General features: G+C 45.1%; 2 protein-coding genes across 3 annotated transcripts in view; one reads left to right on the forward strand and one right to left on the reverse strand.

The window, feature by feature from the left end:
* Positions 1-9,615, forward strand: part of STK26 (serine/threonine kinase 26) — a 30,278-nt gene extending 20,663 nt beyond the window's left edge. The window contains exons 3-11 of the mRNA XM_033072093.1: positions 327-383; positions 2,056-2,164; positions 2,256-2,413; positions 4,833-5,018; positions 5,656-5,804; positions 6,442-6,535; positions 6,993-7,055; positions 7,146-7,282; positions 7,686-9,615. Coding sequence (XP_032927984.1) covers positions 327-383; positions 2,056-2,164; positions 2,256-2,413; positions 4,833-5,018; positions 5,656-5,804; positions 6,442-6,535; positions 6,993-7,055; positions 7,146-7,282; positions 7,686-7,710 — 978 coding nt within the window. The 3' untranslated portion in view covers positions 7,711-9,615. The remainder of the gene's footprint in view (positions 1-326; positions 384-2,055; positions 2,165-2,255; positions 2,414-4,832; positions 5,019-5,655; positions 5,805-6,441; positions 6,536-6,992; positions 7,056-7,145; positions 7,283-7,685) is intronic.
* Positions 9,616-12,425: 2,810 nt separating this feature from the next.
* FRMD7 (FERM domain containing 7) lies at positions 12,426-23,996 on the reverse strand. 2 transcript variants are annotated; one of them, XM_033072096.1, is made up of 12 exons: positions 23,814-23,996; positions 19,771-19,875; positions 19,408-19,450; positions 18,128-18,161; positions 17,382-17,479; positions 17,145-17,259; positions 16,823-16,970; positions 15,662-15,757; positions 15,231-15,394; positions 14,946-15,014; positions 14,775-14,850; positions 12,426-14,669 (listed from the first exon to the last, which is right to left on the reverse strand). In XM_033072096.1, exons 1-12 carry the CDS (start codon positions 23,868-23,870, stop codon positions 13,635-13,637), a joined length of 2,040 nt encoding a protein of 679 aa, XP_032927987.1. In that variant the 5' UTR covers positions 23,871-23,996; the 3' UTR covers positions 12,426-13,634. The 2 variants fall into 2 exon arrangements, with proteins under 2 accessions (XP_032927987.1, XP_032927986.1); XM_033072095.1 differs by having other exon boundaries at positions 18,128-18,206.
* Positions 23,997-25,584: the final 1,588 nt, after the last annotated feature.

Below are 25,584 nucleotides of genomic sequence, written 5' to 3' on the forward strand. Positions count from 1 at the left end.
TTTCTGGAAACTTAAACCACCACCTAATCACTTTTTCTCCTCAATGTTCTGTTCCTTTAAGTGATATAATTTTAGATACTATGTAGCAAAAATTGGTTAGTAGTGATGGTGTTTTTTCATTGCTTTTTAAAATACAGAAGTCAAACTTACTAATATTTTAGAATTCACAGGAGCTGTGTGATCATTCTACAAGGAGTAAATGCATGCAACTAGGTGATTAATGAGATACTGTTTGCCTTTTCCCAAGAGTGCTGGTAGTCTGTTGAAATATATATAAATTTTTATGGCAGCCTTGGAATTTTGACAATGCATGCCTTTCTTTACAGGGCACAAAACTATGGATAATAATGGAATACTTGGGTGGAGGGTCAGCTTTGGATCTTGTAAGTATATGGTTTTTTGCATTATAAGGATCACAGAGAGTTATTTCATTGTGTTTTTCTATCACTTTATAAAAATAAGTACCTGGAGGCAACTGATACTACATCACTGCTCTGTTATAATGCTCCAAAAAGTGTGAATTAGAATGGTAGTTCTGTCACATTGAATTCATGTTAATTTTTCTGTTTTACTCATTGTCTCTAAGCATGAGGAAGCATCCACTTGTTCTCAGATGAAACCATGGGGGTTTTTTAGTTTGAGAAGTCCTTTTTTTGCTGTATGTTTGGTGGGGTTTTGAGTTTGGGGTGCTCTGTCCATTGCTTCCCTCTTCCTCCAAGCAGAATTCATTACACTTCAGTAAAAAATGTTTGCTTTAGGTTCTGATCTCAGGAATGAATGAGGAGTGTGTCCACAGACAGTTAATTTAAACTGGTTAAAAAGTGTTGGGTTTTCCATGTTCAGGTATTTTCAGCTAAGCATGAAAGTGCCTTTTACTTCAGATAGTGTGGCATTCATGGAGGATGTAGCCTGGAGAGTGCACAGGCACAGTACACTGAGTGTGGATGTGGTTTCCCCACAGTTTCAGAGCAGCTCTGCCTCAGCTGCAAGGCTACAGACCCACCCTTTCCTGTAAGATAATATAACTCAGTCTTTGTGTGATTCTGAAGGAAAAATATCATGTCTTCAGTATTACAGAATGGTAATAATTATGTATTCACTAACAGGGGTCTTTTCTGTGAGAGCTGAAGTACGTACTTGACTTCACAAATCTATTTAAACTTCTTTATGAAATACCATCACATCAGCTCATCAAAAGCACAGTAATTAGATGGAGCATGTGGTAGTTTGTAGCTCTAGAACTTGGCCCTTTTGAGGAAGGGGCTGTGAGATACTCTAACACTTCTGAGAAATTGATTGTGTTCTGTGGAGTGTAAGAAACAGGGAAATAGCTATTACCAGTGCCAGTTTAAATCACTGAACCTGTAGAAGAATAAACTTTTAGAAGGATAAAATTTCAGTTTTGCCTCATTTGCCTCATTTTGCCTTACTGTAATTTCATGGTGTTCACTGTTCTGGTGCTGTGTTGTTGGAATTTTTTTGATTGCTCACTTTAATTTAGTTTGTTTTATTAGCATAGCTTTCTACTGTGCAAAGTTTACACTTAATCCATTAGCAGCTTTATAGTAGCATGTTATGTTCTTGATACAAAAGCAAGCATGGAGTCAAAAATGCTGGGACAAGTAAAAACTACATCATTAGATTTAAAACCCACAGTCAACAGATTAATCTATTTTGAAAAAAATTGGTTTCCTAAATTACTTAATCTAAATTGCAAAATTCAGTCTGCTGTGTTTGCTGCCTGTAGGGAAAGAAAACTTGGTGTAAAGTTAGTTTTTGTTTTTCTTATGCTTTGCATGCTGAGGGGAGCCCAGGCAATGTATGTTTGAGGAGTAGCAGCATTTTCAGTGTATTGGCAGTAGGGGAGATGTGAAGGTGATTGTTCCAGTGGCACCTATTTCAATTTCAATATTGACATATTGCATTCAATATTTCATTAATTTTGTTAGTTTCTTGCTTAAAAAAATGTTTCAAGTTTAAGATTTGATTTAATCAAAGCAAGGCAAAAATTAGATACAAGGCTGAAATTATTTTCACGTGTCTTTTTTTCTGAAGCTGCGTGCTGGCCCATTTGATGAGTTCCAGATTGCTACTATGTTAAAGGAAATCTTGAAAGGTCTTGACTACCTACACTCAGAGAAGAAAATTCACAGGGATATAAAAGGTGTGCAACATTTCCAATGTTACTGTGTTAAAGCCTTTGAAAACCATAAAACTGTATTCTAATTAGTTATTATGTTACTTCTGCTTGCCAGCTGCCAATGTCTTGTTATCAGAACAAGGCGATGTTAAACTCGCTGATTTTGGAGTTGCTGGGCAGCTAACAGACACACAAATTAAGAGAAATACCTTTGTTGGAACCCCGTTTTGGATGGCCCCTGAAGTTATTCAGCAGTCAGCATATGATTCAAAAGTAAGTATGAGAGCACAACATGGTTTTTTTAAAATCTGATTATCCAACAGCATTTATTTTGATTTTTTTGCTTTTAGCTCTATCAGTATGGGGAGAAAAAAAAAAAGTAGATTTGAAATTACAGGGTTTCAAATAATAAAATTAAAAGTAGGATTAAATTGGTTTATGTCATTGTACTCAGGTGCAAAGTCACCAAGTAAAATGATGATGTCATGTCTCTTTCACAGCAACTCCCAGAATCTGGGATGGTTGGTTGATTTGGTTTCAATTTAATGTTTTGCATTTAATTCAAACAGTAATAAGGTACTTACAAAGTAAAATGCCACCAGAACATGGAAGTTTATTTAAAGCCAAGATGGTGGCCAAAATGTTAATTTCTTCTCAAATTTTTATACACAGCTCTGGGTATAATTTCTTAAATGGTATTTCTGAGGATCCATGTAATGCTGGAAATTTTAGCACGGGTCTTGAGAAGGTAAAAAGTAACTTGGTGGCTGTAGCTTAGTAGCATTTTGGTACCTTGTACCTTTCTTTGTTATGAGAGCTCTTGATGGATGACTAACTGCAAAGGAGTGTTTCCCTATGTGAACTACCAGTAGAAAAGCAGAGTTCTGAGAATTGAGAACTGGTCCTAGAAATGACAGTAAGGAGGGAACAAGATGTCCTAGAGCGTGTGGTTGGTGGAACAGCAGAATGTTTCAGTCTGCCATTGGACCTTCCACACTCTGTAGACAAAACCTTAAAATAGGATCAAGAGAATAAAAATCTTGGTATGTGTGAAGTAATGCTTTCTTAATGCTTTTTCTCAAATAGTCAGCATTACATGATGTGCATATAGAGAAAAACTGTTGGATGTCTGAAGTGTCCTGAAAACATTCACATTCCAGGAGACTTCCCCAGGATCAGTCAGACTTGAAGGAATTTGTGTATTTGTCACAAGGGTTCTTGTTGATAAAAAAGTTGGAATTCTCCTGTTTAGGGTCTCAGTGTAATGTATTCAGTCCCACTGTAATGTGTTCCCTTGGGCATTTTGGAAAAGCTTGCTGCCCTGCTTTAAAAATGTCTTGGGCAGTCAGATTGGGAATAATTCTTCTGCTTGCCCTGTATATAGGTCAGGTTTACCACCCCTTCATTTACATTTCCCCAGCAACCTAATCTTTTGCTTCCATATCTCCTCAGTGTGTTGTCTTCCCTGTTTTTTTTCCATGCCAGTAGCTGGTGGGAGAGCACATAAAATACAAGCCTTTGGTAGGAGAGATGAGGGATTTGGATAGGATATACTTCAATTTCTAGACTAATACCAATGACTACTTTGGTATCTGGACTGAATTTTATTCTTTCTTTATCTCTCTCTACTGCAAAAGGCTGGAAAATGAACTAGAAATTCATATATGTTAATATTTTACAGAGATTTGTAAGCCCCATTTTTTCTTTCAAAGAATTTTACTCCAATACATAGTTGTTGATTATGGTGTTCAAGTAATAAACAGTGAGTTAGTTTAATTCTTTGTTATAAAGTACAGCTATTTTAGGTCTTGTGAACAAAAAGGAATATTGGAGAGATGCAAATTGTAATCCTTGTTTACTCTATGGGCAGTTTTGGTTTATGATTCTGTGCCAAGTGTAGTCCACTATTGCCAAACACTTTTATAAGGAGAAACACCTTTAGTGATCTAAGTAGCTATTGTAGCTCACCTAGAAAGATGCAAGTAATTCTGTATTCCACTTGGGAAAAAATCATAATCAGAAATAATTCTAGAATACTAGTATTTTATATATGATATCAAAATATACTATGTTTTGATACAAAGGCAGAATTTGTTTATAATGATGCTTTTAGCCAAAATAAATGGTGCTTCATTATCCTTCTGTGACTTACACTGTGAACTTGGTGCTTCAAGTGGTGTTTCAAGTCTAACTAGTTGTCAATAATTCTCCAGCTAAATTCATCAAGCAGTCTGTTAGGAAAGAAATTAAGTGATTCCCTGCTGGATTTGATTCAGCTTTCTTCCTTGTTCCTTTAGAGTGAGCTGTCAAACAAGGTTGGGTACCTAAACAAACTCTGAACTAGACATAGGAAATTCGTGGCAATTTGTCATTAACATATGGATAAAATCAAAGGAAGATGAATATTTCTGAAGCTTTTCCAAAAGGGTGTAAATTCACGTGTCCATTTAACTTGCTGGCAGTGTTAGAACTGTAACAAAAATTATCTAGATGTTTGTCTTTAAAGACTATTTAAGTCAACCAGGTCTTTGAGTCAGGTGTTCCTGAAGTGTTAGAAAGGAATGTTTGCATGATCTACTTAGACCAACATTAATTTTATTATATAGATGCATCAGATGTGAAGATGTCAGTTATTGAACACTTAGTCATGCCAGCCCATAATTTTGTACTAACAGTCCCTTTTCCCTCTCAGGCTGACATATGGTCACTGGGCATCACTGCAATTGAACTGGCCAAGGGGGAGCCTCCCAACTCGGATATGCACCCAATGAGAGTTCTGTTCCTCATTCCGAAAAACAATCCTCCCACTTTATTAGGAGACTTCAGTAAACCTTTTAAAGAATTCATTGATGCATGTCTGAATAAAGACCCAACATTTGTGAGTAGATTAATGTTTGTGTGTGTGTGTAGATGTTTCAGTTTTGTTTTCTGCTCTCCTGTGCTTGTGAAGTATTTTGCTGGCGTTGTGCATCATCAGTGATTGAAATAATTTTAGAGATTATACTTTCCACTGTAAATTTTAGTGGTGCTTTTTAATATCTCTGTGTCTATCCTAGTTTGTTTTGTTTAAAATACTCAGAAGAAAGAGGGAGAATGCTGAAAGAAATTACAGTGGCAGAGGCAGATTCCTAAAATGCACTCTAAACTAGGATAATGTCAGAAGAGAAGCTTTAACAGAGGAAGGAATCATCTGAAATCCTTTTCTTCAGCACAGCTTTCACTGTCTGAATTCAGCTTGTAGGGAAATGTTGCACTGGAGAGTTTTCATTAGTCATTTTCCTGGGTGTGACCTCCTAACGTAGAAGGATAGGCTGTATAGTCTATGGGTGACTTGATCATATTTTTAGCATGCCTGTAAATGTGGATTACTGGCTTTTCTGACTTCCTGTTTCACTAATTTCCTGATATTATACAAGTTAGCTCTAGAAGTCTGTTGTCTTACTAAGTCTCCCCTATTAGCATTTAAAATCATGAAATGTTAGCATAACATTAAATATTTAAAGTGTTTCTTACAGCGCCCCACTGCAAAAGAACTCCTGAAGCACAAATTCATTATGAAAAATGCCAAGAAGACTTCCTATCTGACAGAACTGATTGATAGGTTTAAGAGGTGGAAAGCAGAGGGACATAGTAGTGATGAAAGTGATTCCGATGGTTCAGATTCGTAAGTTTGTTTCCAGTATAGTCTTTTTTGGGTGTTTTGTTTAGATAATGTTCTTAAAGGGGGTTTACTGCAGCTTTTCTGTGTAATAACACCATTTCTGCACACCTGTCTCTTTTCCCAAGAAAACCCCCCTGTATGACCCTGAAGACTAACACATAAGTCAAGCCATGTGCTTGTTGCCTCTTCAAACTTTCTCTCTTTAAGCTCAATTTCAGTTCTGTTTAAGTGCTATTTATTTCCTAGTGTAAGGCTAGTGGTTGTACCAAAACCACTGAATCACAATTAGAGATATTGCAGAGCAAGGTTGAGGTGCATGAAGAAGTTTGCAAAATGCCTGTGGAACAACATGCTTTCTGTAAGTCTCTTGTTTTTCTGGCTATCAGATAACTCTTAAATGGGATGCCATGGGAGAAGGTAAGCCTTTGTAGGTAGATAACATCTTCTGTTTGCTTTTGATCACATTTCAATTTATTCAGCCTCTTTTAAAGTTCAGTTAATGTTTCAATACATGTTTTTTTCCTTATTTTAAGGAATACAGAACTAATCCTGATAGACTTGTTATGTGTTTGGGTTACCTATGTTTGCTTGGTGTTCTGTTGTGGCTAGCATTATGTACATCATGTCCTTTTTGTTTCAGGGAGTCCAGCAACAAAGAGAATAATTCTCACCCTGAGTGGAGCTTTACTACAGTTCGGAAGAAGCCGGATGCAAAGAAGCTCCAGAATGGGACGGTATGTACAGGAGTTCTTCTTTCTAACTGCTGGTCTTGAAGGCAGTTTAAGGAAGATAGTGATTTTCATAAAAACTGATTGGATTTTTTGCAGTTCAAGAGATGATGCATGTTAATGATATTTCCTATGCCATGTCAGCCTCAATGTAAAATATACTTCAGATGTGCTGTACATCAGTATCCATTCATAGAGATGGGAATTTTAAAGTCTCTTACAGTGAGGAAAAACTGTTTTTCTGATGTTGAATATCATAGTTTGAGATGTGTCATCAGGTGTCTATTTCAACATATATTTGTTGATGTACTGTACCTTTGTGGGTTTAGTAATGTGTTTTAAACACTTCATTAAATTTAACTCAATTTCCAAAATCCCATGTGCTAAGAGGTAGCATGTATGTTGTATATATGCTGATGTATGTTGTAATACACTGATTTAATCCATATTTTTTAACTTCCAGGATCAGGATCTTGTTAAAACCCTGAGTTGTTTAACTATGATAATCACCCCTGTGTTCACTGAGGTAAGTGTTGGCTTAAAAATCTTGTTTGAAGATATGAACCAAATGTCTAATAACTTTTCTGAGTTTTAACTTTTTTTATTTGCTCCTCAGCTTAAGCAGCAGGACACAAATAATGCTGATAGAAAGAAAGCAATTGAGGAACTTGAGAAAAGCATCAATGTGGCAGAAGCAACGTGTCCAGGGATCACAGATAAGATGGTGAAGAAACTTATGGAGAAATTTCAGAAGTAAGTAGTTCAGTGATAAGAGAAAGATCTGCTATGTCCAATGCTTTAAACCTTTAGCTTTGTAGTTACAGGTAACACTTCTGTTTGAGACTAAAACTAATACTGACAATGGCTATATCTGGTGTTGAAGTGCTGCAGCTTTACTGTAGTTACTACAGGCTTCTTTAATTTAGCCTGCAGGTTTGTCTTAAGCATCTTTCCAGGCAATAGGGAAGACAGAGAATCTTTTTCTTTCCTCTTTTAGGAATGTTTTCTTGAGAATGTCACTTCTGGCGGGTTTTTTACTATGAACCGTTGAGATGAAGGCACGTACTAGTTTAGTGATGCAGAAATATCTGTGTGCTGTTAGCCTAGCTGAAACAATATCATTAACAAAATTCTTAACTTGCATTTTTATCTGTAGATTTTCTGTTAATGACTCATCCTAAGAAACTTCACACAATTGACTGCTGTTTCGTATGGACCCAGTGAAACCCACCAAAACTACTTCAAGCTTGGCAGTGCTTAGCTCATGAGCTCCTTGTGCCTTTTGGATCTTTGCAACATATTGATGGTGATTGAGGATTTGAAAGAACCTACTCAACTATTTTGTGGCAGTGCACATGGTTTTATATTTTCAGGAAATTATTTTGTAAAGAACAACTTTTAATATTGTAGTTTCACCTGTTTAATCTGATAAATGTTGAGGTGCAGTTTTGCTTTTAGAAATAACCATTACTTTAGTTAATAGAATGTGCAAGTACAGTATGTTTTGATGCTATTTTGTTCCTGTACATGGAATTGTACAGGTCTTTTATATTCATGAGTTAAACTTTTGTAAATCACTAACAAGCTTCAGAGAAAAATAGCTTTTTCACAAGCATATTCAAGACGTGTAATGTAGTGGCAAGGGTATTGCTGTAGCACCTGCTTCAACCAGCATATAGTTATCGTGCCCTGAAAAACAAACCTGCAACAGTATCTATTTTAATTCTAAATTGGTACAGTATTTTAGGCAGCTCTATGATTAAATATATTTGAGAGCAATATGGCAATAGTTTGCAGGTGATATGTAGCAACAGGTCTATCCTGATGTACAGTCTGTGTATTACCTTTTAGAACAGGTTTTGAAGTAGTAACTCAATCTTATATCATCATGGTAGGAAAATTTAGAGCAATACAGTTGAGGGGGTGGGGCTTTCGGCAATAATGGACAAAACCTGAAGTCCAATTTAACTTAATTTAATTTTTTTTTCCTCTGAGTATACATGCCTGGGTGGAAGGGAGCCAGAGAAGCCGAGCATCGCATGTTACATACCTCACACGCAGGTATCGGTGTAACACCAGCGTTCTGTGTGGTGGTGTTGTTTCTCCTGTAAGATATTTATACACATTTTTGTTCTGAAATACATTAAATACAGTACATCAACATAATTTGTTTATAATTTTCTGAAAGTGTATTTTAAATATGTATTTACCAGTTAATATGCAAATAACTGAGTTATAGATATTCTTTCACAAAAAGGTAGTACTGTGCAGTACGGAGTGATTTTTTTCATAAAAAGTAGGTAAGACTATAAAGTTGCTTTCAGTTATATATTTATGGTACTGCTAGATGGGTAATCTCTTCTGTTGTTTTGTTTTGATTTGGTTTTTTCCCTTTTTCAACCCAGTATGTATATTATGCTGAAGTTTTGAACTGGGATTGTTTTTCAGTACTTAGCTGTGGAACTGTTGGTGTAAATTTATTTTTGATAAAGGCTGGGTGTGTTTATTTTATGGTTCAGACCTGCACATTTTGTTTTTGCACAAAAGTCATTTTAAAGAATCTGAAATATATCTGCCAAATATTGAAAAAGTAATGGTGTGCAAGTAAATACTGCATTTTTCGTCAAATGTTGCCATTACATCGTTTTTATATAAAGGACACTTGTGAGAGATGGTGGTTAGATATGCCAAGGACAATTATTTTCAATGGTGCCTACACTGTAAAAAAATTACTTTTAACTCCTTGTTTTAATTTTAAAAAAATGTTTCTGTTTAAAACTTTCATCTGCTATATAACTGAAATTCAATTAGAATTTATATCTGAGAAAAAAGTCTGGAAATAGTTTTTGAAAACAATAATGTTATGGATTAAATAAATATTTTTATAAATGTAAAAGCAGCAAAAGTTGTAAATACAGTTGATCTGAAGCTTTACAAAATAACTGCATCACAGAAACAAATTGTAGTGCTCCTCTAGCTTCTGTAGTTGTTAGTCTTGTAAATCTGTTTATAGATGAAGCTTATTTCAATGTTTTGGGGGGTTTAAAATGGTTTAAAAATAAATATTTAAGTTCTGTAAACTTTCATGTGCTTGTTCTGCTGTGCATCATTTTATTCTGGATTTTAGCGGCTGTGCAGAGGTGTGGACACTTCTGTCACAGACTCATGTTGTGAGAAAGGTTTTCCCTGCAAAGCTCAGGGTGCTCCACACTGTCCTAGTGCAGAAGACACCTTCCAGCTGGGAATGGATGGAGCAGTCCTGGGGTTTGGTTTGGTTCCTTTCCTGGAGAGGAGACTCTGGGATGTGAGCTCGGCCATGTCTAGCAGTGCAGTGATGGCACAGCCCTGGCTCAGCCCTGGCACAGCCCTGGCACAACCCTGGCACAACCCTGGCACAACCCTGGCTCAGCCCTGGCACAGCCCTGGCACAGCCCTGGCTCAGCCCTGGCTCAGCCCTGGCACAACCCTGGCTCAGCCCTGGCTCAGCCCTGGCTCAGCCCTGGCACAACCCTGGCTCAGCCCTGGCACAGCCCTGGCTCAGCTCTGGCTGCCTTTGGCCTCAGCGCAGGGCACTGAGGGACACAAAGGCTGTGTCGCAGCTCCCTTGACTTTCACCTCAACAGCCTCAACACAAATTTTGTTTTGAGGAACTCCATATACATTTTTCAGAATTAAAAACATGTTTTTTGCTTCCATGTCACTTCCCTTAAGGTTTTCTTTTTCTGTGGGAGTCTGAGGGAAGAGCTGATGGGAATTCCTCCTGAGTTTCATAACTGGTGGCTCTACCCTGTTGACACAGGATCTTCAATCTATGCAACTGTATGAACAATGCTGGGTGGGTGAAGTTAGCAAATGACATGGGAAATTGGAACCTGATGTGTTTCAGATACATCTGTAATAAGGTGCTGAAGTGTGGTGCCTCTATTCCTATGGAATGGGTGGGATTTACACCTACCTCGTGGGACAGCATGGGAAAAACCTCCCCCACTTGTGTACGAAACAGACTCATTGTCTTGTGTTGCAGTCCATTCAAGAAAGTTTTTCATTGTGCTGTATATGCCTGAAGTCTCTGTCCATCATAAGACTATAATTAGGCCCTAAGAAGGGACATCTATATTGCTGGTTCCAGAGATGAGCTGTCTTTTTCCCACGTGTTAGTTATTGATGAACTGTGTAACTTAATCAGCAGTATTCTGTTGCTGGCAGATAGCTAATGGAAAGATAATCAAAATATTCATGCAGGAGCCATCTTCCTGCTCTTTGGGTTTGCCAGGCTTCCTGCTGTAGGTCAAGAAAAATTGCTGCTGAAGTAATCCTATCAAAGTATTGCAGAATAGAGAAATGTATTTGTTCTTGGGTAGATGAGTCCTTTATCAATGTAACCATTCTTTAAGCCCTTGGTCTCTGAGCCCTCTGTTCATTTCTGTGCAGTCAGTGTAGTGTCATCACACCTGCTCTTGACTTGCAATTTCGACAGCTGAATAGGAGAGTGTGTAGGTTTAATGTGTTTGCACAGTTTAGTGATTGTTAAAAGTCTGATTTTTATCACACTGTTTTATGACTTAACACTGGAATAAAATTATTTTCCTCTTTGCAAAGTTTTAGTGGTGTGTATGTTGGCTTGTCTTATTTCACTTTATCTGTTTTGTCTAAACTTATATCTGTTTTAGATAAACCAGTTACTTCTATCTGAATGCAATGAGTAGTTTAATGTTTTCCCACTGTAATGCTGCAGTGCCTTCTCCCCTTCAATAATCCTTTGTGTAAGGACTGTAACAGTTTACATTTTCCAGGTTCTGCTGTTTGTCTTTCACCACCAGCAAACCAAATATTTCCACGTCCTCTCTCCATCCTAGTGTTCTTCCCTAGGGAAACAAAATCACTTAAATAGATGTCCTTATCTTGGGGGTGAATAGGGCTGAGCAGGGACCGAGGGGAAGGACTTAGTCAAGGGTTATTTCAATTGTTCCTTGACAAGTAAGCCACTGCTTACTGGGATTGTTCCTTAATTTTAGTCAGTCCCAAGAAAGCGCTTTACGCAATGAATTTAGCTCAGAGATGTCAATTTGTGTCACTTACTGACGAGCTGCTTTGTTCCTCTGCTATTGTTGACCATGTGTTAGGATGTGCTGAGGCACAGTGCCCATGCTCTGCCCCAGTGCTCCCTAGTCCATGGAAAAATCCAAAAATAGTTCCCAAGTCCTTGTTTCTCCCTGTCAATGCTGTTTTCCCAGCATAGTCCTGAAGACCAGAGCTGGCAGTTCCTGAAGATTTGAGCACTACCCTCTCGTGCTGGGACTGTGTCTGCTCTGGGACGTGCTCAAGGTGTGTGTCCACACGCTTTGAGGAGCTAACAGTGATCCTGGATGTATCCCAGGGCTGTGTGTGCAGTCTGCTGCTTTTTTTAACCCTCTACCAAGCTGCCATTCTGAAATGTACTGAGGGGTGATTCTTGCTCTTTCCAAGGTGCAGAGCTTTGGGAATGGGGAAGAAACAACCTTCTAGCCAGAAAGACTAGCTCTTTTTTCAGTAGAACATGTGCCAGGGCAGCATGAGGGATCACTGCAGTTCACAGCTTCAGCACAGGGTAACTAGGAGCAGAAGCAAACTTTAAAATGTATTCACTTGTTGGGCTAATGCATTTCTTTGGGCAACCAACCAAAAATGTGGCTGTTTTCAGCAGTGTTCAGGGATCTCCACAAGTCTCCCCAGTTGCTGGGACAGCAAAGGAACAGAGGGAGCCAGGAAGCAGAGCAGGAGAGGGAAACCAGCCCCTTGGAGCACTGAGGGAAGATCCTGAGCTGGGCAGCACGGGGCAAGGGGTGCAGATTTCACAGGGCAGAAGGAGGAACTCAAAACTCCAGTGTGAACAACTGTTTTTTATTGTCCACCTTGTGAAACAAAGGACAGCAATATGCAGAGTGAGCAGGACCCATCAGCCCAGTTCTTTCTACATTTTAATCTAGTTTTTGGTCCCAGCTTCCCTGTCTCTGAAGTCCTTCTAGCAGGCTGTCCCTCTGCTTAGTCACGTCCTACAAAGACCTACAGGGTTGTTCTTCAAGAAAATTATTAGTATCCCCCCCTAAAATCTTATGGAGGTATCATCATTCTCAAGATTTCCGAGTAGCTTTCATGTAGGTTTAGGGTAATAGTAAGTTTTTTAAATTAAAATACTTCCCAGAAGCTGCCTGTTCCTTTCCTATCTGCTCCTGATATCTTTTTTCCCTCATGCTGCTTAACTGAGGACAGATGGGGGGAAGCAAAGGACCCCAATGAACCCCCTTACGTGTGTCTCTCCCTCAGATTTAAGCAGAGCACTGAGACACTGGGGCTGTCATGGTTGGTGCTGACAGGAGATGTTGGCTCATGTGCCTCAACAAAGCAGAGTTAGAGAATATGAACCCACTTTCCAGTGCTCCCCCTGCAGTGCTTCTAAAAGCTTGACAAGCACCACTGAGATATTTCTGGAGAATGAATATCCTCTAAACTTACCAGGGAAAAGACAGGCACACCCAGAGCCTTGTCTTCGAGTGTCAGGTGCTCCCTGCAGCACTGCAGGGAGGTGAGGCAGGTGGAGGAGATGGGCTCTGTGCTGGGGTTTTGTCCTGCCTGCATCAGCTCGAGGAGCAGCCTCCCATGAAGGTCTTGCTCCTTTCCAGAAGGGCCTGAAACACCCTTCCCTCCAGTGTGCTTCCCTGCAGCTGGGAAAAGCAGAGGCTGAAACTATTCATTGAGAAGTCTCTCTTTTTCTCCCTCCCCTCAGTGAAGACTCTAGCAGCTGAGCTCCAAAAGTCAACTTGGGCAGGACATCAGGGCTCAGCAGGGCTTTGGGAGGTCCCTGACCTCTGGCTGAAGAAGACCCCCCCTTTCAAAGTGGTGGCAGAGGCAAACCAGCTTCCAAGTGTGCTGCAGAGGTTGAATACTTCTGAACACACACACACCCTGATGTCCATTAACACATCCTCTATAGCTAAGAGCACTCACACAACACAATCCCATCAATGTTTCATAAGCTGTAAGCAGACCTGCAAACAAAGAGTGTCACCATTCTTTGACCCTGGGTCAGCACTGGCCACCTCTGCTCCCTCTGCCCGGTGTCAGGCACCTAGGTGAAATACTTGGAGGGCCCTCTGGAAATCCTCTCTTCAGCAGCACTGGTGGCACAGGACACCTCCTCATCCTCCTCGCTCAGCTGGAGGCTGCCCGAGGAGAGCCGCACGCGGGCCATGGGTGAGCGCAGCACGCGGCCGTACAGGGAGCAATAGTCAGCGGCCAGCAGGTCCGAGTCGGAGTCGCTGGACTCGGTGCTGCTGCCCAGGTAGCGCTCGGCGGAGCGCCGCGGGCCCGGAGCCAGCCCTTGCTGGGCTGGGACGTGCCAAAAAATTCCCCCTTTCCGACTGCTCAGTGCAGGGCACGGCCCCAGGGGCCTGAACTCAGAGCCGTAGGGGAAGCGGATGGTCTTCATGTCCGACTGGCTCCAAGACCGCTTGGGAGGCTGCTCCTGCAGGCCGTAATCGAAGGAGCGAGCCAGGGCCCTGTTCTCCCTCACTGTGGCCGTGGCCATGGCCGTGCCTGCAGCCTCACGATGGAACTGCCCAGCCTGGGTCCCGCTCGGGCTCTGTCCAGGCGGTTTTGCTGCCACGGGGCCGCTTGCACCGGCCGGTCCTGCTGTGTGCTCGCCAGGGGCCAGTGCAGGGCTTGGGGACTGCACAGCCCTGTCCAGGTAGAAGAGCACAGGGGGGGCCGGGGCCACCACAGGCAGGGGACAGGGCACGTCCGTGTACACCAGCGGCCGGGCACTCACATCCCGCATGTTGCCCACAGAGGTGCTTTTACTGTTCCCAGCGAACTGGTGGTGGGGCCGAAAGGATGTCAAGGGATTCCTGGCTCCAAAGAGGTCCATGGGCTCCCAGGCCCGCTCCATCTCCAGCTCGGCGTACAGCAGGGGGAAGGCAGACGAGCTCTTGGAGTGGGGCAGGAAGGTGGGGGAGGCTTCGGGCTTGGAGCGGTCCAGCTCAGCGGCAAAGGTCACCTCCATGGTGGAGCTGCGGCGCCGGCTGTCCAGGGAGGGCTCGGAGCCGTGCACGCCGTTGGCGTGGTAGGAGCCCCGGCTGCCGTAGGCCAGGCGCAGCTCCTCCACCTGGGCAGGGAGCACCCAGAGCTGAGCTCCAGCTGAGCTCCTGCAGCTGGGGCAGCAATGCCAAGACCTCAGCACAGAGCAATTGCTGATGCCATGGGGCCTTACCTGCTTTGACACATCCGTCAGGAGGTCCGGGGAGGAGCGGCACTGCCTCTCGTCATAGCGGGACGTGTAGTGTTTCCTGCAGGACAAGAGCATGGGTAGCTGTATGGCCAGGAGGGTCCTTTCCCTCTCCAAACCCCCTCAGGCACTGTCCCCCCTCCATGCCCTCGGTACCTCTCAAAGGGCAGGCTCTTCATCTTAGCCTTCCTCCCGTGCTCCAGCAGCTGCCGCTGTGTCCTCCCACTGCAGCATGGAGGGAGAAATGTGAGCAGCACCATCAGCCCCAGCCCTGGGCAGGCCCCATGCGAGGGCAGGCAGCAGGACTGAGGCAGGGGGCTCTCCAGGAGAAGCAGATGTTATCATCCCCTCGGATTCAGACAGGGCTGACATAAAAGCGAGGCTCAGAGCCATTCCCAGGCCCTCCCAGCCCCAGCAGTTTGGGTTTCTCTAGGAATTTACCTGTAGCGGAAGCTGGAGCCTTTGCTGCACAGAAGGGCTTTGGGCTTTGACTTGGGCTCTTCCGAGAGCCTGAAGAAGGCATGGTACTCCACACAAGTCTTCCAGAAGGCCTTGCAGGTGTCCCGGCTCACCATAGTGAACTCCAGCGTGTCCTTGCACAGCTCCTGTGTGTCAGAGACAGGACAAGGGGTCAGGAGATGGGACAAGCTCTGCCATTTGCCCTCCTGATCCCCCAGGGCCGTGTGGGCTGTCAGTGGCTCCAGGCAGGGCACTGTCACCTCACTGGGACACAGGAGCAGCTCGTCACACTCCAGAAGGAGCACCATCATGAGTAGCAGGAATGGATTTTAACTGGGGATTTTGTGTGGCTGACCTTCCATCCACAGCTGTCTGCTCCTGAGCTCAGCAGGTGCCTGTGGCCTGGTACTTACAGAGATGTTTGCATGGAGCTTGATGAGAAAATGCTTCCTCTTGAAACTCAGTTTGCGAATTTTGGACCAGTTGAAGGTGTTGATCTTTGTATTGCCCTGCAAGGACAAACACAGCAATTACAGCTTGATGGGGCAACCTGTCAATACAGAAATGCAGTGAGCCAAGGCCTGAGCTCACAAGACACTGCATCAGACTCCAATGCAGCTCTTGGAGCTGGGCTCTGGGGAAAGGGTGCTGGGGTTTGGTGTTTGACTCTCCATCAGCTGGTTCTACACACAGAAATTGAGGTTCAGGGCTTAACTCTGCCGGCTGAAGCTCTTTGCAAAATCCAGGATCCCCAGGCAAACCTCAGAGAGGTCAAGGTAGGGAGTTCTATCTGTGCCAGCTGAAATATCCTGTGAGTTAAGGCAGAATCAGCACCCCAAAGAAATAATATTCTCCCTCCCTTTTCTGGGAAGTGTAGCAGTGCTCAGCTCACCCCCACACCTTTAGACCTGCTTTAAAAGCAGGCTGCAAGCACACTTTACCCCGTTATCATTTTGCACAGTGTTAGATGCAGACACAAAAAACAGGTGCCATAGCAGAACCAGGGAAAACTGTGTTACTGCATTCTGTGGCACCCCTCAGCTTTCTGGGAGAGCCAGATTTGAATGGGCTCACAGATCCTCAAATCATGCTTGAGGGGTGTTTATGGCTCTGAATAAATAACCAGGTCTGGCAGCACTAATTACCAACAGCAGACCCACAGCTAGGTTTTATGTTCAGGTTTGTTTTTTTGTTTTGTTTTTTGTTGTTGTTGTTCCCAGGTTGAAATCAGCTGGTGTGGGAGCAGAGGTCTGTATTTACCGTGCAGCTCGGCCGTGATTACAGCATTATGTAATTGCACAGACATGGGGGGCTATTTTTGCTGGAAGATTACACGGTGAGCACATGTGACAGAGCCGTGGAACCTGTGCTGCTCACAGGGCCACCACGCTTGTGGGACAAGGGCCAGCAGAGCTGGGCAGGTTTGGTGGCACTCAGCGAGTGCTGGCAAGACAGCGGGGCTGGATCCCAGAGCATCACCTTCACCACCATCTGTGAACACAAATCCTGTTTCTGGGAGATTTGGGGAGCTCAGAGGGGAGAAGGGAGGTGCTGGCAGCAGAGCCCAGGCTCACCCGCAGCACCAGCACCCCCATGTGTGTCACAGCCAGGTTGATCTGGGTGCCCTCGCCGTCGCTGGCGGGGTGCAGACGGATCCCGTACATCTCCAGCTTCCTGGCCACGTCCAGCAGCTGAACGTCCGACTCGGCCGGCGTCTTCCCTCTGGAGACACAAACACACAGGCAGCGACAGGAGCGAGAGGGCAGATGCTGAAATGGGCTGGGAAAATACATCTTGTAGGTGCACATGCTGGCATCACTGCCAGCCCTGCCTGCTGATGGCACACCCTGCCAGCAGAGTCCGTCAGGGGATTTGGGGGTGTGCAGCAGCCCTTACCTGTGCCTGCGGTGGTAGTGCATGATCTTGTTGTCCAGGTACTCCTGGTTGGGCAGGTACCTGTGCGTGGCCAGGTGCTGCTGGTCGGTCTCCTCGTGGAAGTCGCCCAGCTCAGCTTTGGGGACAGGGGGAGTGCACGGGTCAGAGTGTGAGGGGTCAGTGCAGGGGAAGCCCTGGCTGCACAGGCACAGTCCCCAGGGAAGGGGCACTGTCCCTGCAGGCACCCCCTGCCCTTACACTGCAGCAGGTGGGAGACGAGCAGTGCCGCGCTCTTGTCACTGCAGGGCAGCCGCCCCTGGGCCAGGTCCTTCTTGATCTGGAGGGTGAAGAGGTACCTGTGGAGGGGCACAGGAGCATGCCCTGGGGGGAACTGGGTGCTGGGCTGAGCCATGAGGGCCGTGCTGCTCCCATATCCCAACCCATGGGACGCACATCTGCAGGGTCACAGGATGAGCTGCAGCCCCTGCAGCTGGGCACCGCTGTGGCCAGCACATCCCTGCCATTGAAATGCTCATTAGTAGATTTCAAAATTAACATTACTTTCTGTTTTAGAGGGCATTTGCCTCTGTTGGGGCTGACATTCTGCAAAAGCACTGTCTTGTTTTATTCTTAGTCCATGTTTGCAATGATTTCTCTAAAATTGTAAAAGCTAACAATGTCACTTTTAAAAATAAAACTGAAGTTTCAGAACACTGCTTGAGGCAGGAGCTAGACTGAGTAGTCAGATTCTGTGCCCAACTGCTGAAGTGTTTGGCAGTAAACAAATTGCAGCCTCATAAGACGGCTGATCCTTCAAGTGGATTGTGTTTAAAAACAGAGGATCAAGAAAAGATATTCTCTGGTTTTGTTCTGTAAAGCATAATACTTAGGGTACTTAGTAAACCACTGCTCACAGACAGGCTAGTGTGGATGAAGATAAAGAATTAATACACTGCAAAAACACAGAACTGTGTGGTAAGAAAGTAATAAAACAAGCACTGTACCTGGTCAGTTCTTCTCTCAGGTGGCCGGGGTCCACTGGGAAAAATTTCACCATAAATTTGAAAAGAACCTCCTTAGGATCTTAAAACACAACATCTTCATAAGTTTTCTTTTACATGTCTATTGAGAACATTTACAAGTCTCTTCACACATGCTGCCTCCTTACAGAGTAAATTATCTGGACCCTTACAAATCAGGACTAAAGCCTGCCCCCCCAAAACCAGCCTGCCCAGGCCCCCAGTATTACCAATGGATTCAAACAGAGATTTGGATATCTAAAAAACACTAAAGAGAAAAATGCCTCAGCATTTTTTTAAATTGCAAAAATCCCTGTAGGTAGGGGGTTTCCATGAAATGGGGCCAGGAAGCATGGCCAGAGCCTTGGTGCAATTGCCATTACTGGGGCTGTGTGTTAAACTCAGCCCTCCAAGCACTTGGGAGGTAACAGCTCCATAGGAGGCTGCTTGGGCACAGGTTTTCTTGTGGGATGAGTGAGAAGTGGCCAAGCCCAAGGCAAAGTGTGTGAGGGAGGGAGGCAATTATGTAAGCACCACTGTCACAGAACATCCTGGGATGGCTCAGAGGGACAGGCCAGAAGGCACTTGGTAAAGGAAATAGGTGCCTGCAACAATTCCATTTGTGGTGCACCCAGAAAGGGAAGGTTCCTTCCCAGGCTTTCCCCTTTCAGGGAAATTCATGCAAACTCTGTTCTGCAGCCTCCCCATGGCAAAGACTGGGGTCATGGCCCCAAGCTCTCAGTCACCTCCCTGCTGTACAGAGGAAAATACGGGATGGAAAGAGGCCTGTGCTGGAAGCAGCACTGTGTTTTAACACCAGTCATGGCCATGGCAGGGGAGGCTGGGCCTGAATTCAGGTCAGGCTCTGCAGCATCTCCGTGGGGCTGGGGAGGAGCTGCAGGGGAGGGGGGACCCTGCCTCATGCAGCAGGAAAAGGAGGGCAGGCAGGAGCAGTGCCTGTCACACTGCCAGCATGGCCACACAGGCACTCAGCCACCCCTGCTCCTCTGCCAAGCTGTCAGGTTATTAACAGCTCCAGCCTGAAATGGTGCAGATAGCAGATTGCAAAGGCAGCAGTATTTCCACGGGATTTTGTATGGACTGAGGTGTCCTTGCAAACAATCCTGCCCAGCCTCATCCTCTAAAATTGCCTGGTTAAGGGCTGGAAGCCAGAGATCCTGTCCCCAAGCAACAACACTGCATGAACTTGTGCTAGACTCTCACTGGTAGTGATTTATAAGAATTGCATTTTTTTAAATACTTACTTTTAACTTGCTTTGTTATGGGTTTTAGTGGTTCCAACCAGACCTAAAATAAGGCAATGAAGAGCTGGGTAAATAAACAGCACAAGAGATGGGGAATAAAAGCAGCAGCATGGTAGAATGCCACATGAAGCTGCTGGCCAGCCTGGGTGCTGTGACAAGTGTCCTGCTGGGCAGTGCCACATGGACAGCTATGGACAGACCCTGTGAGCTGCAGATATCACTGGAGCTTGTGGCTCCCCGCCTAACTCACATTTTCAGGGCTTTCCTGCCATCATGGCAAAACTTTCTATGTAATTCTCCATTTGGAATTTCAGGGAGGTGCTTACAATCCCCCAGCCATTGAGTGATGGCAGCTCCACTCACCTGGTTCCCAGCCTGGCTGTGAAACTCCAGCCCAAAGTACTCCTTCTCCACGAGGTTGAGGTGGCTGCAGGTGAGGTTGAAGAGCCCTTTCCCACAGGATTTTTGCTAGCAAACAAACACAGCACAGAGGCAGCAGGTAAGGCAATGCTGACAGCAGCCGTGATGGGATTTCAGAGAGATGGGGAGAGCTTTCAGCTCCCTTCTTTCACCCCTTTTCCTGACCATGCAGCAGCAAAATCTTACTCAATAAATGATGTTGGCTTCAGTGTGTATAAAAGGACAACTGCATGCTATGTTCCCTGCTTTTGGAAATCGGATTGCTTCCCATCACTTCTCTCCTTTTTTAAGGAACATAAACCAGAAAGGAGAGCAAGAGAAAATAAACCATGTTTTGACTTACTATTTGCAGTTACCACTGTCTGGGCAGTCTGTCCCTTGCAAACCAGTGAGTGATGCCCAGGACAAGCACCTGGACCAGGGACAGCCATGGCAAACGTGCTTCATTGAGAGCCAACGGGAGCAGAGCTCAAACCAGTGCAGTGAGTCCGTGTGCCCCAACAGCTGGGGATGAGCTGCTATTATGGTTAATGGTAATTAACAGCAACAGGACCAGAGATCCTGTGCCCTGGGCTCTGAGTCATCCATGGGCTTTAGCAATATGAATTAAGTGGTGCTACATGCTGATAAGGGAGGCCAGGCTGTAGTTATTCCCAGTAAACAGAAACACTTGGAGGGTGTTTTCTTGATTTGTTGCCATACAGTATGACCTGGTTGGAGAACAAACCAGGAGGCCCTGACTCTGAAAAATGCTCCAGAAAGTGCCAGAAATTAAAATAGCAGCGACCCACTCCAACAAAACTCTGATACACCTTCATCAGCTCGTGAAAAGCAGACCAAAAAGAAGTATGGGTTATTGCAAAAGCAAGCTGCAGCAGAGAGGCCAGGTTAGACTGCTAAATTATGGCATGTTGGGTGATGGAGGGGAGGGCAGGCTGCAGCTCCCTGTGGCAGTGGCTGTGCCCAGCAGGGACGGGAGGGACCCGGCTGCTGGTGGTGATGCACACTAATAACCACCTTTCAGGGCTTCTCCTGGGATGAAATTGCCGGCTCTGTGCTGAAAGGCTGCAGAAAAGTGATAGCATAATAACAGCATTCACTCTGCAGCACTCCCAGTTCTCCTCAAAATTACTGGATCACAAGGGTAATTAAAAAAATTATAAACGTTTTTTTCCCAAGCTAGAATTTTCTAGCATGAAAGGCCTTGGCCTTTGTCAGGCAGCCAGGAAAGACAAGGATTCCTTACTGGGTTATTACCTTCCATATGTCTTCTGGGAGCAACCCACCCTGCTCCAAGCCCAGCACTGCCCAGGGCAGGCAGCACAGGACAGGAGCAGCCCCAAACCCAGGAAAACCTGCTCACTGAGACACAGCCCTGCTGCTGCAGGGGATGCTTTAGAAGCAGAGCCTTTCTCTTGTAGAGTGTTGCTTGCAGGTGTCCTGGGCTGGAGTTTGGGGTGCTGAGGCCAGTGCTTCATCAAGCACTGGGGTGCAGCCGTGCTCAGCAGCAGCAGCCCTGCCCTGCACCAAGTGAGAGAAGGGGGGTCTGTGCTGGGAGAGCTCAGTGCAAGGCAGAAGTGTGACATGTGGGACTGTTTGTGCCATGTCCAAGCCTACAGGTGCCTCTGAGAATGACGCAGGGTCAGCTGAGCACCCACAGGCAGAAACCCCAGAGCTGAAGGTGAAAAGGAGAGGCTGCACTGGCCCTTCACTCCTCAGTGAAAGCATCTGGGACTGTGAGGAGAATCAGAAAAACAGAGGCACCTCCAGAAGCAGACAGTAACATGTGCGACACATGGGACACACACATCCCCATGTCCCCAAAGGGACTCTGGCAGCACCTGCAGTCCAACACCAAAGTCCATTTCTGCAGCGTTCCCACAGGACAGGCTGCTATGGCCAGGTCAGGGCTGAGCAACAGCTCGTGGGATTTGGTGTGATCTTCTCCCACCACCTTGGGAGATACCTGCTCCATCAGCGTGCTGCAGCCAGCACAGTGTCACACACCAAAAGCCACCAGCCCTAAGGCTCCCTGTGCCCTCTGCCACACGCTCCTGTCAAGGAATTCCCAGCTTTACAAGGGACACATGCCCACAGGAGATTCTGTCCTTCACTCAGCCTCAGCAACTCGTTTTCCTGGGCTTGTTCGGTTTGCCCAGCAGCATCCCAGGCCCAGCCATGGGGTGTTCAGCTGGGAGGGCACAGTGGGGACATTGAGAGATGTGCCAAGCTGCTTCCCTCCCCTGCCTGGGGGGCTGAGATCTGTTATCCCAGGAACCACCTCCAGTCCTCAGCTGAAGGAAATCCTGGGAACTCAGTGGTCCCAGCTGTCAGCAAGGATGTAGATGGAGGCTGAAGCCTTCCTGGGTCAGCATCCAGCACCAGGAGAGGAATTTGTTCTCATGCAAAGCAGCCTGGAAATGAGACCTTGATTGCTGCAGATGAGGCAGGTAGAGATGTTTACACTGAGAGCAACGTGCAGGGGGAATCAGGCCCTCTCTGTTTTCTTGCCTTTGTCCTTTTCCCTCCCATTATATGCAGTACTCCAAATTCAAAAGAGCTTTCCAAAGTCAGGAGGGGTTTAGGAAGAGTTGCTTAAAATATCTGCTCAAAACTTAGCCCAAAGCACTCCTTTTATACTGGAGAAGTCACTAATTCAGCGACTCATTTATCGTACCCACACAGCAGCAGCAAATGCATGAAATGCCTAAAAGGGGTTTCCAATACCATTCCATGCTAAAAAAGGAAATGACCAGGAGTTCCTCTAATGGAAGCTATTTGCTGCAATAACATGTCGTGCAGAGCTATAGTGCTGTGTTTTGAGCAAATAAGAAAACAGAAATGGAAAAAAATGCAGCAACATTGTACCAGAAGCATCTTTTGAATTGTGTCTCACTACGACCTGATCTAGTCAATGGGGGGAGGAGGGGAAGGCATTTTAAAATTACTAGTCTCATTTTTAAGATGACTCCTGGACTAGGATAGATTAATTAAACTAAACCAAACAATTTCCATACTGCATCAAGAGATGGAATTGCTTTATAATCCTCTTTTGTGCAAAATACTTTCACAAAGAAATGGAGCCATGCATCTGAGAGAGGAGTTCTCAGGCTGTGCTATAACCCACAGAAGAGGACAGTATAAGAAAATCCACAGAACTTAAAAAAAAATAATTTTATATTAAACACTCTGCTCCCACAGGAGATGCAGGTAAGTACTAGAACAAATCTACTTGAATTAGCTAATTAAATTAGCTGCTGTGATTATCAAACCCTAACCAACAATAAATGTGCAATCACACTTGTAAAAAGATGTTTCTAACACACAGTTAAGACATATCTACTTTCAGTTATCTATACATATATGCATAAATCCAACACCATAGATACTTAACATTTTAAACCTGGTTCAGAGCTAGCATTTGTTAAATGTGAAGTATTAATCATGATGTGCTGTGGGACACTGCCATGCAGAAAATAAGATAGAGTGAGTTTTTCTCCTCAGCTATTCACAAAACCACACAGTTTTCTTTTTCAACTGAATGCCCAGGAAGAGATGTGTGCAGATGTTTCTCACCAGGGATAATTTAGACAAATATGCTATTTTTATTCTATTCCCAGACTTTACTTCCTCATTCAATGTTAACTCTGATAGCCAGACAAATGAGAGAACTCGACACTTGTCAAGACCATCACTTCATATTAACTGATTTACTAAATATCACACCAGGTAAGTAAAAGCCATTCCTCCCCCTTCATAAATAATGCCAATAACAAGAGACCACAGGAGTGTGTTGATACCAAAAAACACCAATTAGTACTATAAACTTTCATTTTGAATTTGAGATTAGTTTTCTTGTTTACTTACTGGTTTGGGTTTTTTTAAGGCTGAAAACCAGAAGCTATCAGCGACCATGCAACCCTTCAGAGCAGCAATGACTTAATAATTAGCCCCAAAAAATCAGTAAGAATATGATACCCACTTACATCAACTACAAAGATCTTCTGGGAATCATCCAGGAACTGGACTTTCAGGTGCAGCATCCTCGAGCAGGCAGCTGGGTGTGCAGCAGGCACGGCAGTCCTAGCAGTGTGAGCAGGGAGCCAGGAAGGGAGCCCTGACTCCTCTTGCACACATAATTCCTTCTCAGCTGGATGGAGAAGGCTGCAGTCACAGATGTGGAGCGGAGGCTGGAGCAAACAAGCTGACTGCCTAAAAACTAATTAAAAAAAAATAAAAAACAACAAACCAATACCTCCCTTGGTTTTAATGTCACCACTGCAATAAAAGATGTTTTCTGCCTGTGAATTATGGGTGTATTAATAGGGGAAAGATTGGCAGTAATGGGGCTGAGATAAACACTCAGCTCTTACAGCTGATGGTGAGCAAAGCAAGCCCACGCTTTTTACCACAGGGTCGGGGAGAAGAGCTGAGCATCTCTCCTGCCAAAGTCACCCAGCAGTGTCACCCTTGCTCTGCTCCAGTTAAGGAGCACTGGGAGAGCAGCTGGCTGGCAGCTGCACTGGCTCCATGGGGTGGGCAGATCCTGTTCTGTACACTGAGTGATGTCTGGATGGGCTCACTTCACCAGAGACTGGAAAGCGTTTCCCACTGGACTCGGAACCAGGTGTGAGCCCTTCCTCAAGAGACAGAGGAGAACCTGCTCCTAATTCTCAGCTCACACCCTGGTTGAGCAGCTTAGTGAAGTCTCATAAGCCTTTGAGACAACCTGGTTCCCACTTCAAATCTGCAAAGTCCATGTCCCCACCCATCAGCTCATTCTCAGAGTGCCAGAGCCAGCCACAAACCCCCAGAGCCCAGGCTGCTGTGTGCAGCCTTGATTGGTGTGGTGCTGCTTCTCTGCCCCAGGTGCTGCAGGGCCACGAGGAGCTGCCTGACCCCTCTGGTTCCTCTCACCCATCAGAGACCGCCCCACTGAGCTTTTGGGTGACAGCAGCCTTTGTGCAGGAGCCCCCGCTTTCAGAAATAAATTCACTCAGCAGCGCCAAAGCAGGCACTGGACTTGCATAGGGGATCATTATTGTTGCTGCTGAAAAAAGTCAGAACCACACACAGTCCTGTGGGACCCAGAGTGACAGAAACACAGCTCAGCAAACCAAAAAAGCCACATGTAGTGCTGCAGAGATTTTGCTGTGTGCTTCCTTGGCTGTTTCTACTGAAAATCCCACCGTAAGTCACTCCGGACCATTTGCCATAGCCTCTCTTGCACTTCCCAAATATTTCTGGGGATGTCAAGACAAAGGCTGTCAGGGCAACATAACACCTTGTAATCTCTGGTGCAGAGGGAAAGACCATAGGGCTTTTTATCCACAGAAAAATGTATGTCTTCTGCTAACCAGGACCAAAAGGGAAGTCAAAGCCAACCTGCTTTTCCCCGTGAAGCTGCTCCGAAAGCAGCTGAGTCCATGGTGCTGCACTGCCAGGAGGGGACAGCTGTCCCCGTGTGCCAGTACCACGTCAGGACCAAATTCCCAGCACTGCACATGGCCCTGGGGTCTGAGCCCTTTGTGTCCCAGGAGAAGGGCAGCATCACGTTCAGCCATCCGGGGGGGCTGAGGGCACTTTCTCTCTGCACTCTAAAACGTTTGTGTTGTCAAATATTGCCAGGCACCAAGGAGAGGAGCAGCTCTCCTGTGAGCGGCTCTCACGTCACAGGCACAGCTCTGCACTGGGAGCACGGTGGGGACACTGGGCTGGCAGGAGGGATGTATGGGGCTGCAACAGAATTGCCCCCAA

This window comes from Catharus ustulatus, chromosome 14 (genome assembly GCF_009819885.2).
Source record: "Catharus ustulatus isolate bCatUst1 chromosome 14, bCatUst1.pri.v2, whole genome shotgun sequence".
In the NCBI taxonomy this organism is placed as follows: Eukaryota; Metazoa; Chordata; class Aves; order Passeriformes; family Turdidae; genus Catharus; species Catharus ustulatus.

Coding starts and splice junctions, on each gene's coding strand:
- FRMD7 (XM_033072095.1), bottom strand. CDS start 23,870: ATGCTGCACCTGAAAGTCCAGTTCCTGGATGATTCCCAGAAGATCTTT. Junction 18,207..19,407: donor CATAACAAAGCAAGTTAAAA/GTAAGTATTTAA, acceptor TTGTGTTTTAAG/ATCCTAAGGAGGTTCTTTTC. Junction 14,670..14,774: donor TGACGGATGTGTCAAAGCAG/GTAAGGCCCCAT, acceptor CTCCCTGCCCAG/GTGGAGGAGCTGCGCCTGGC.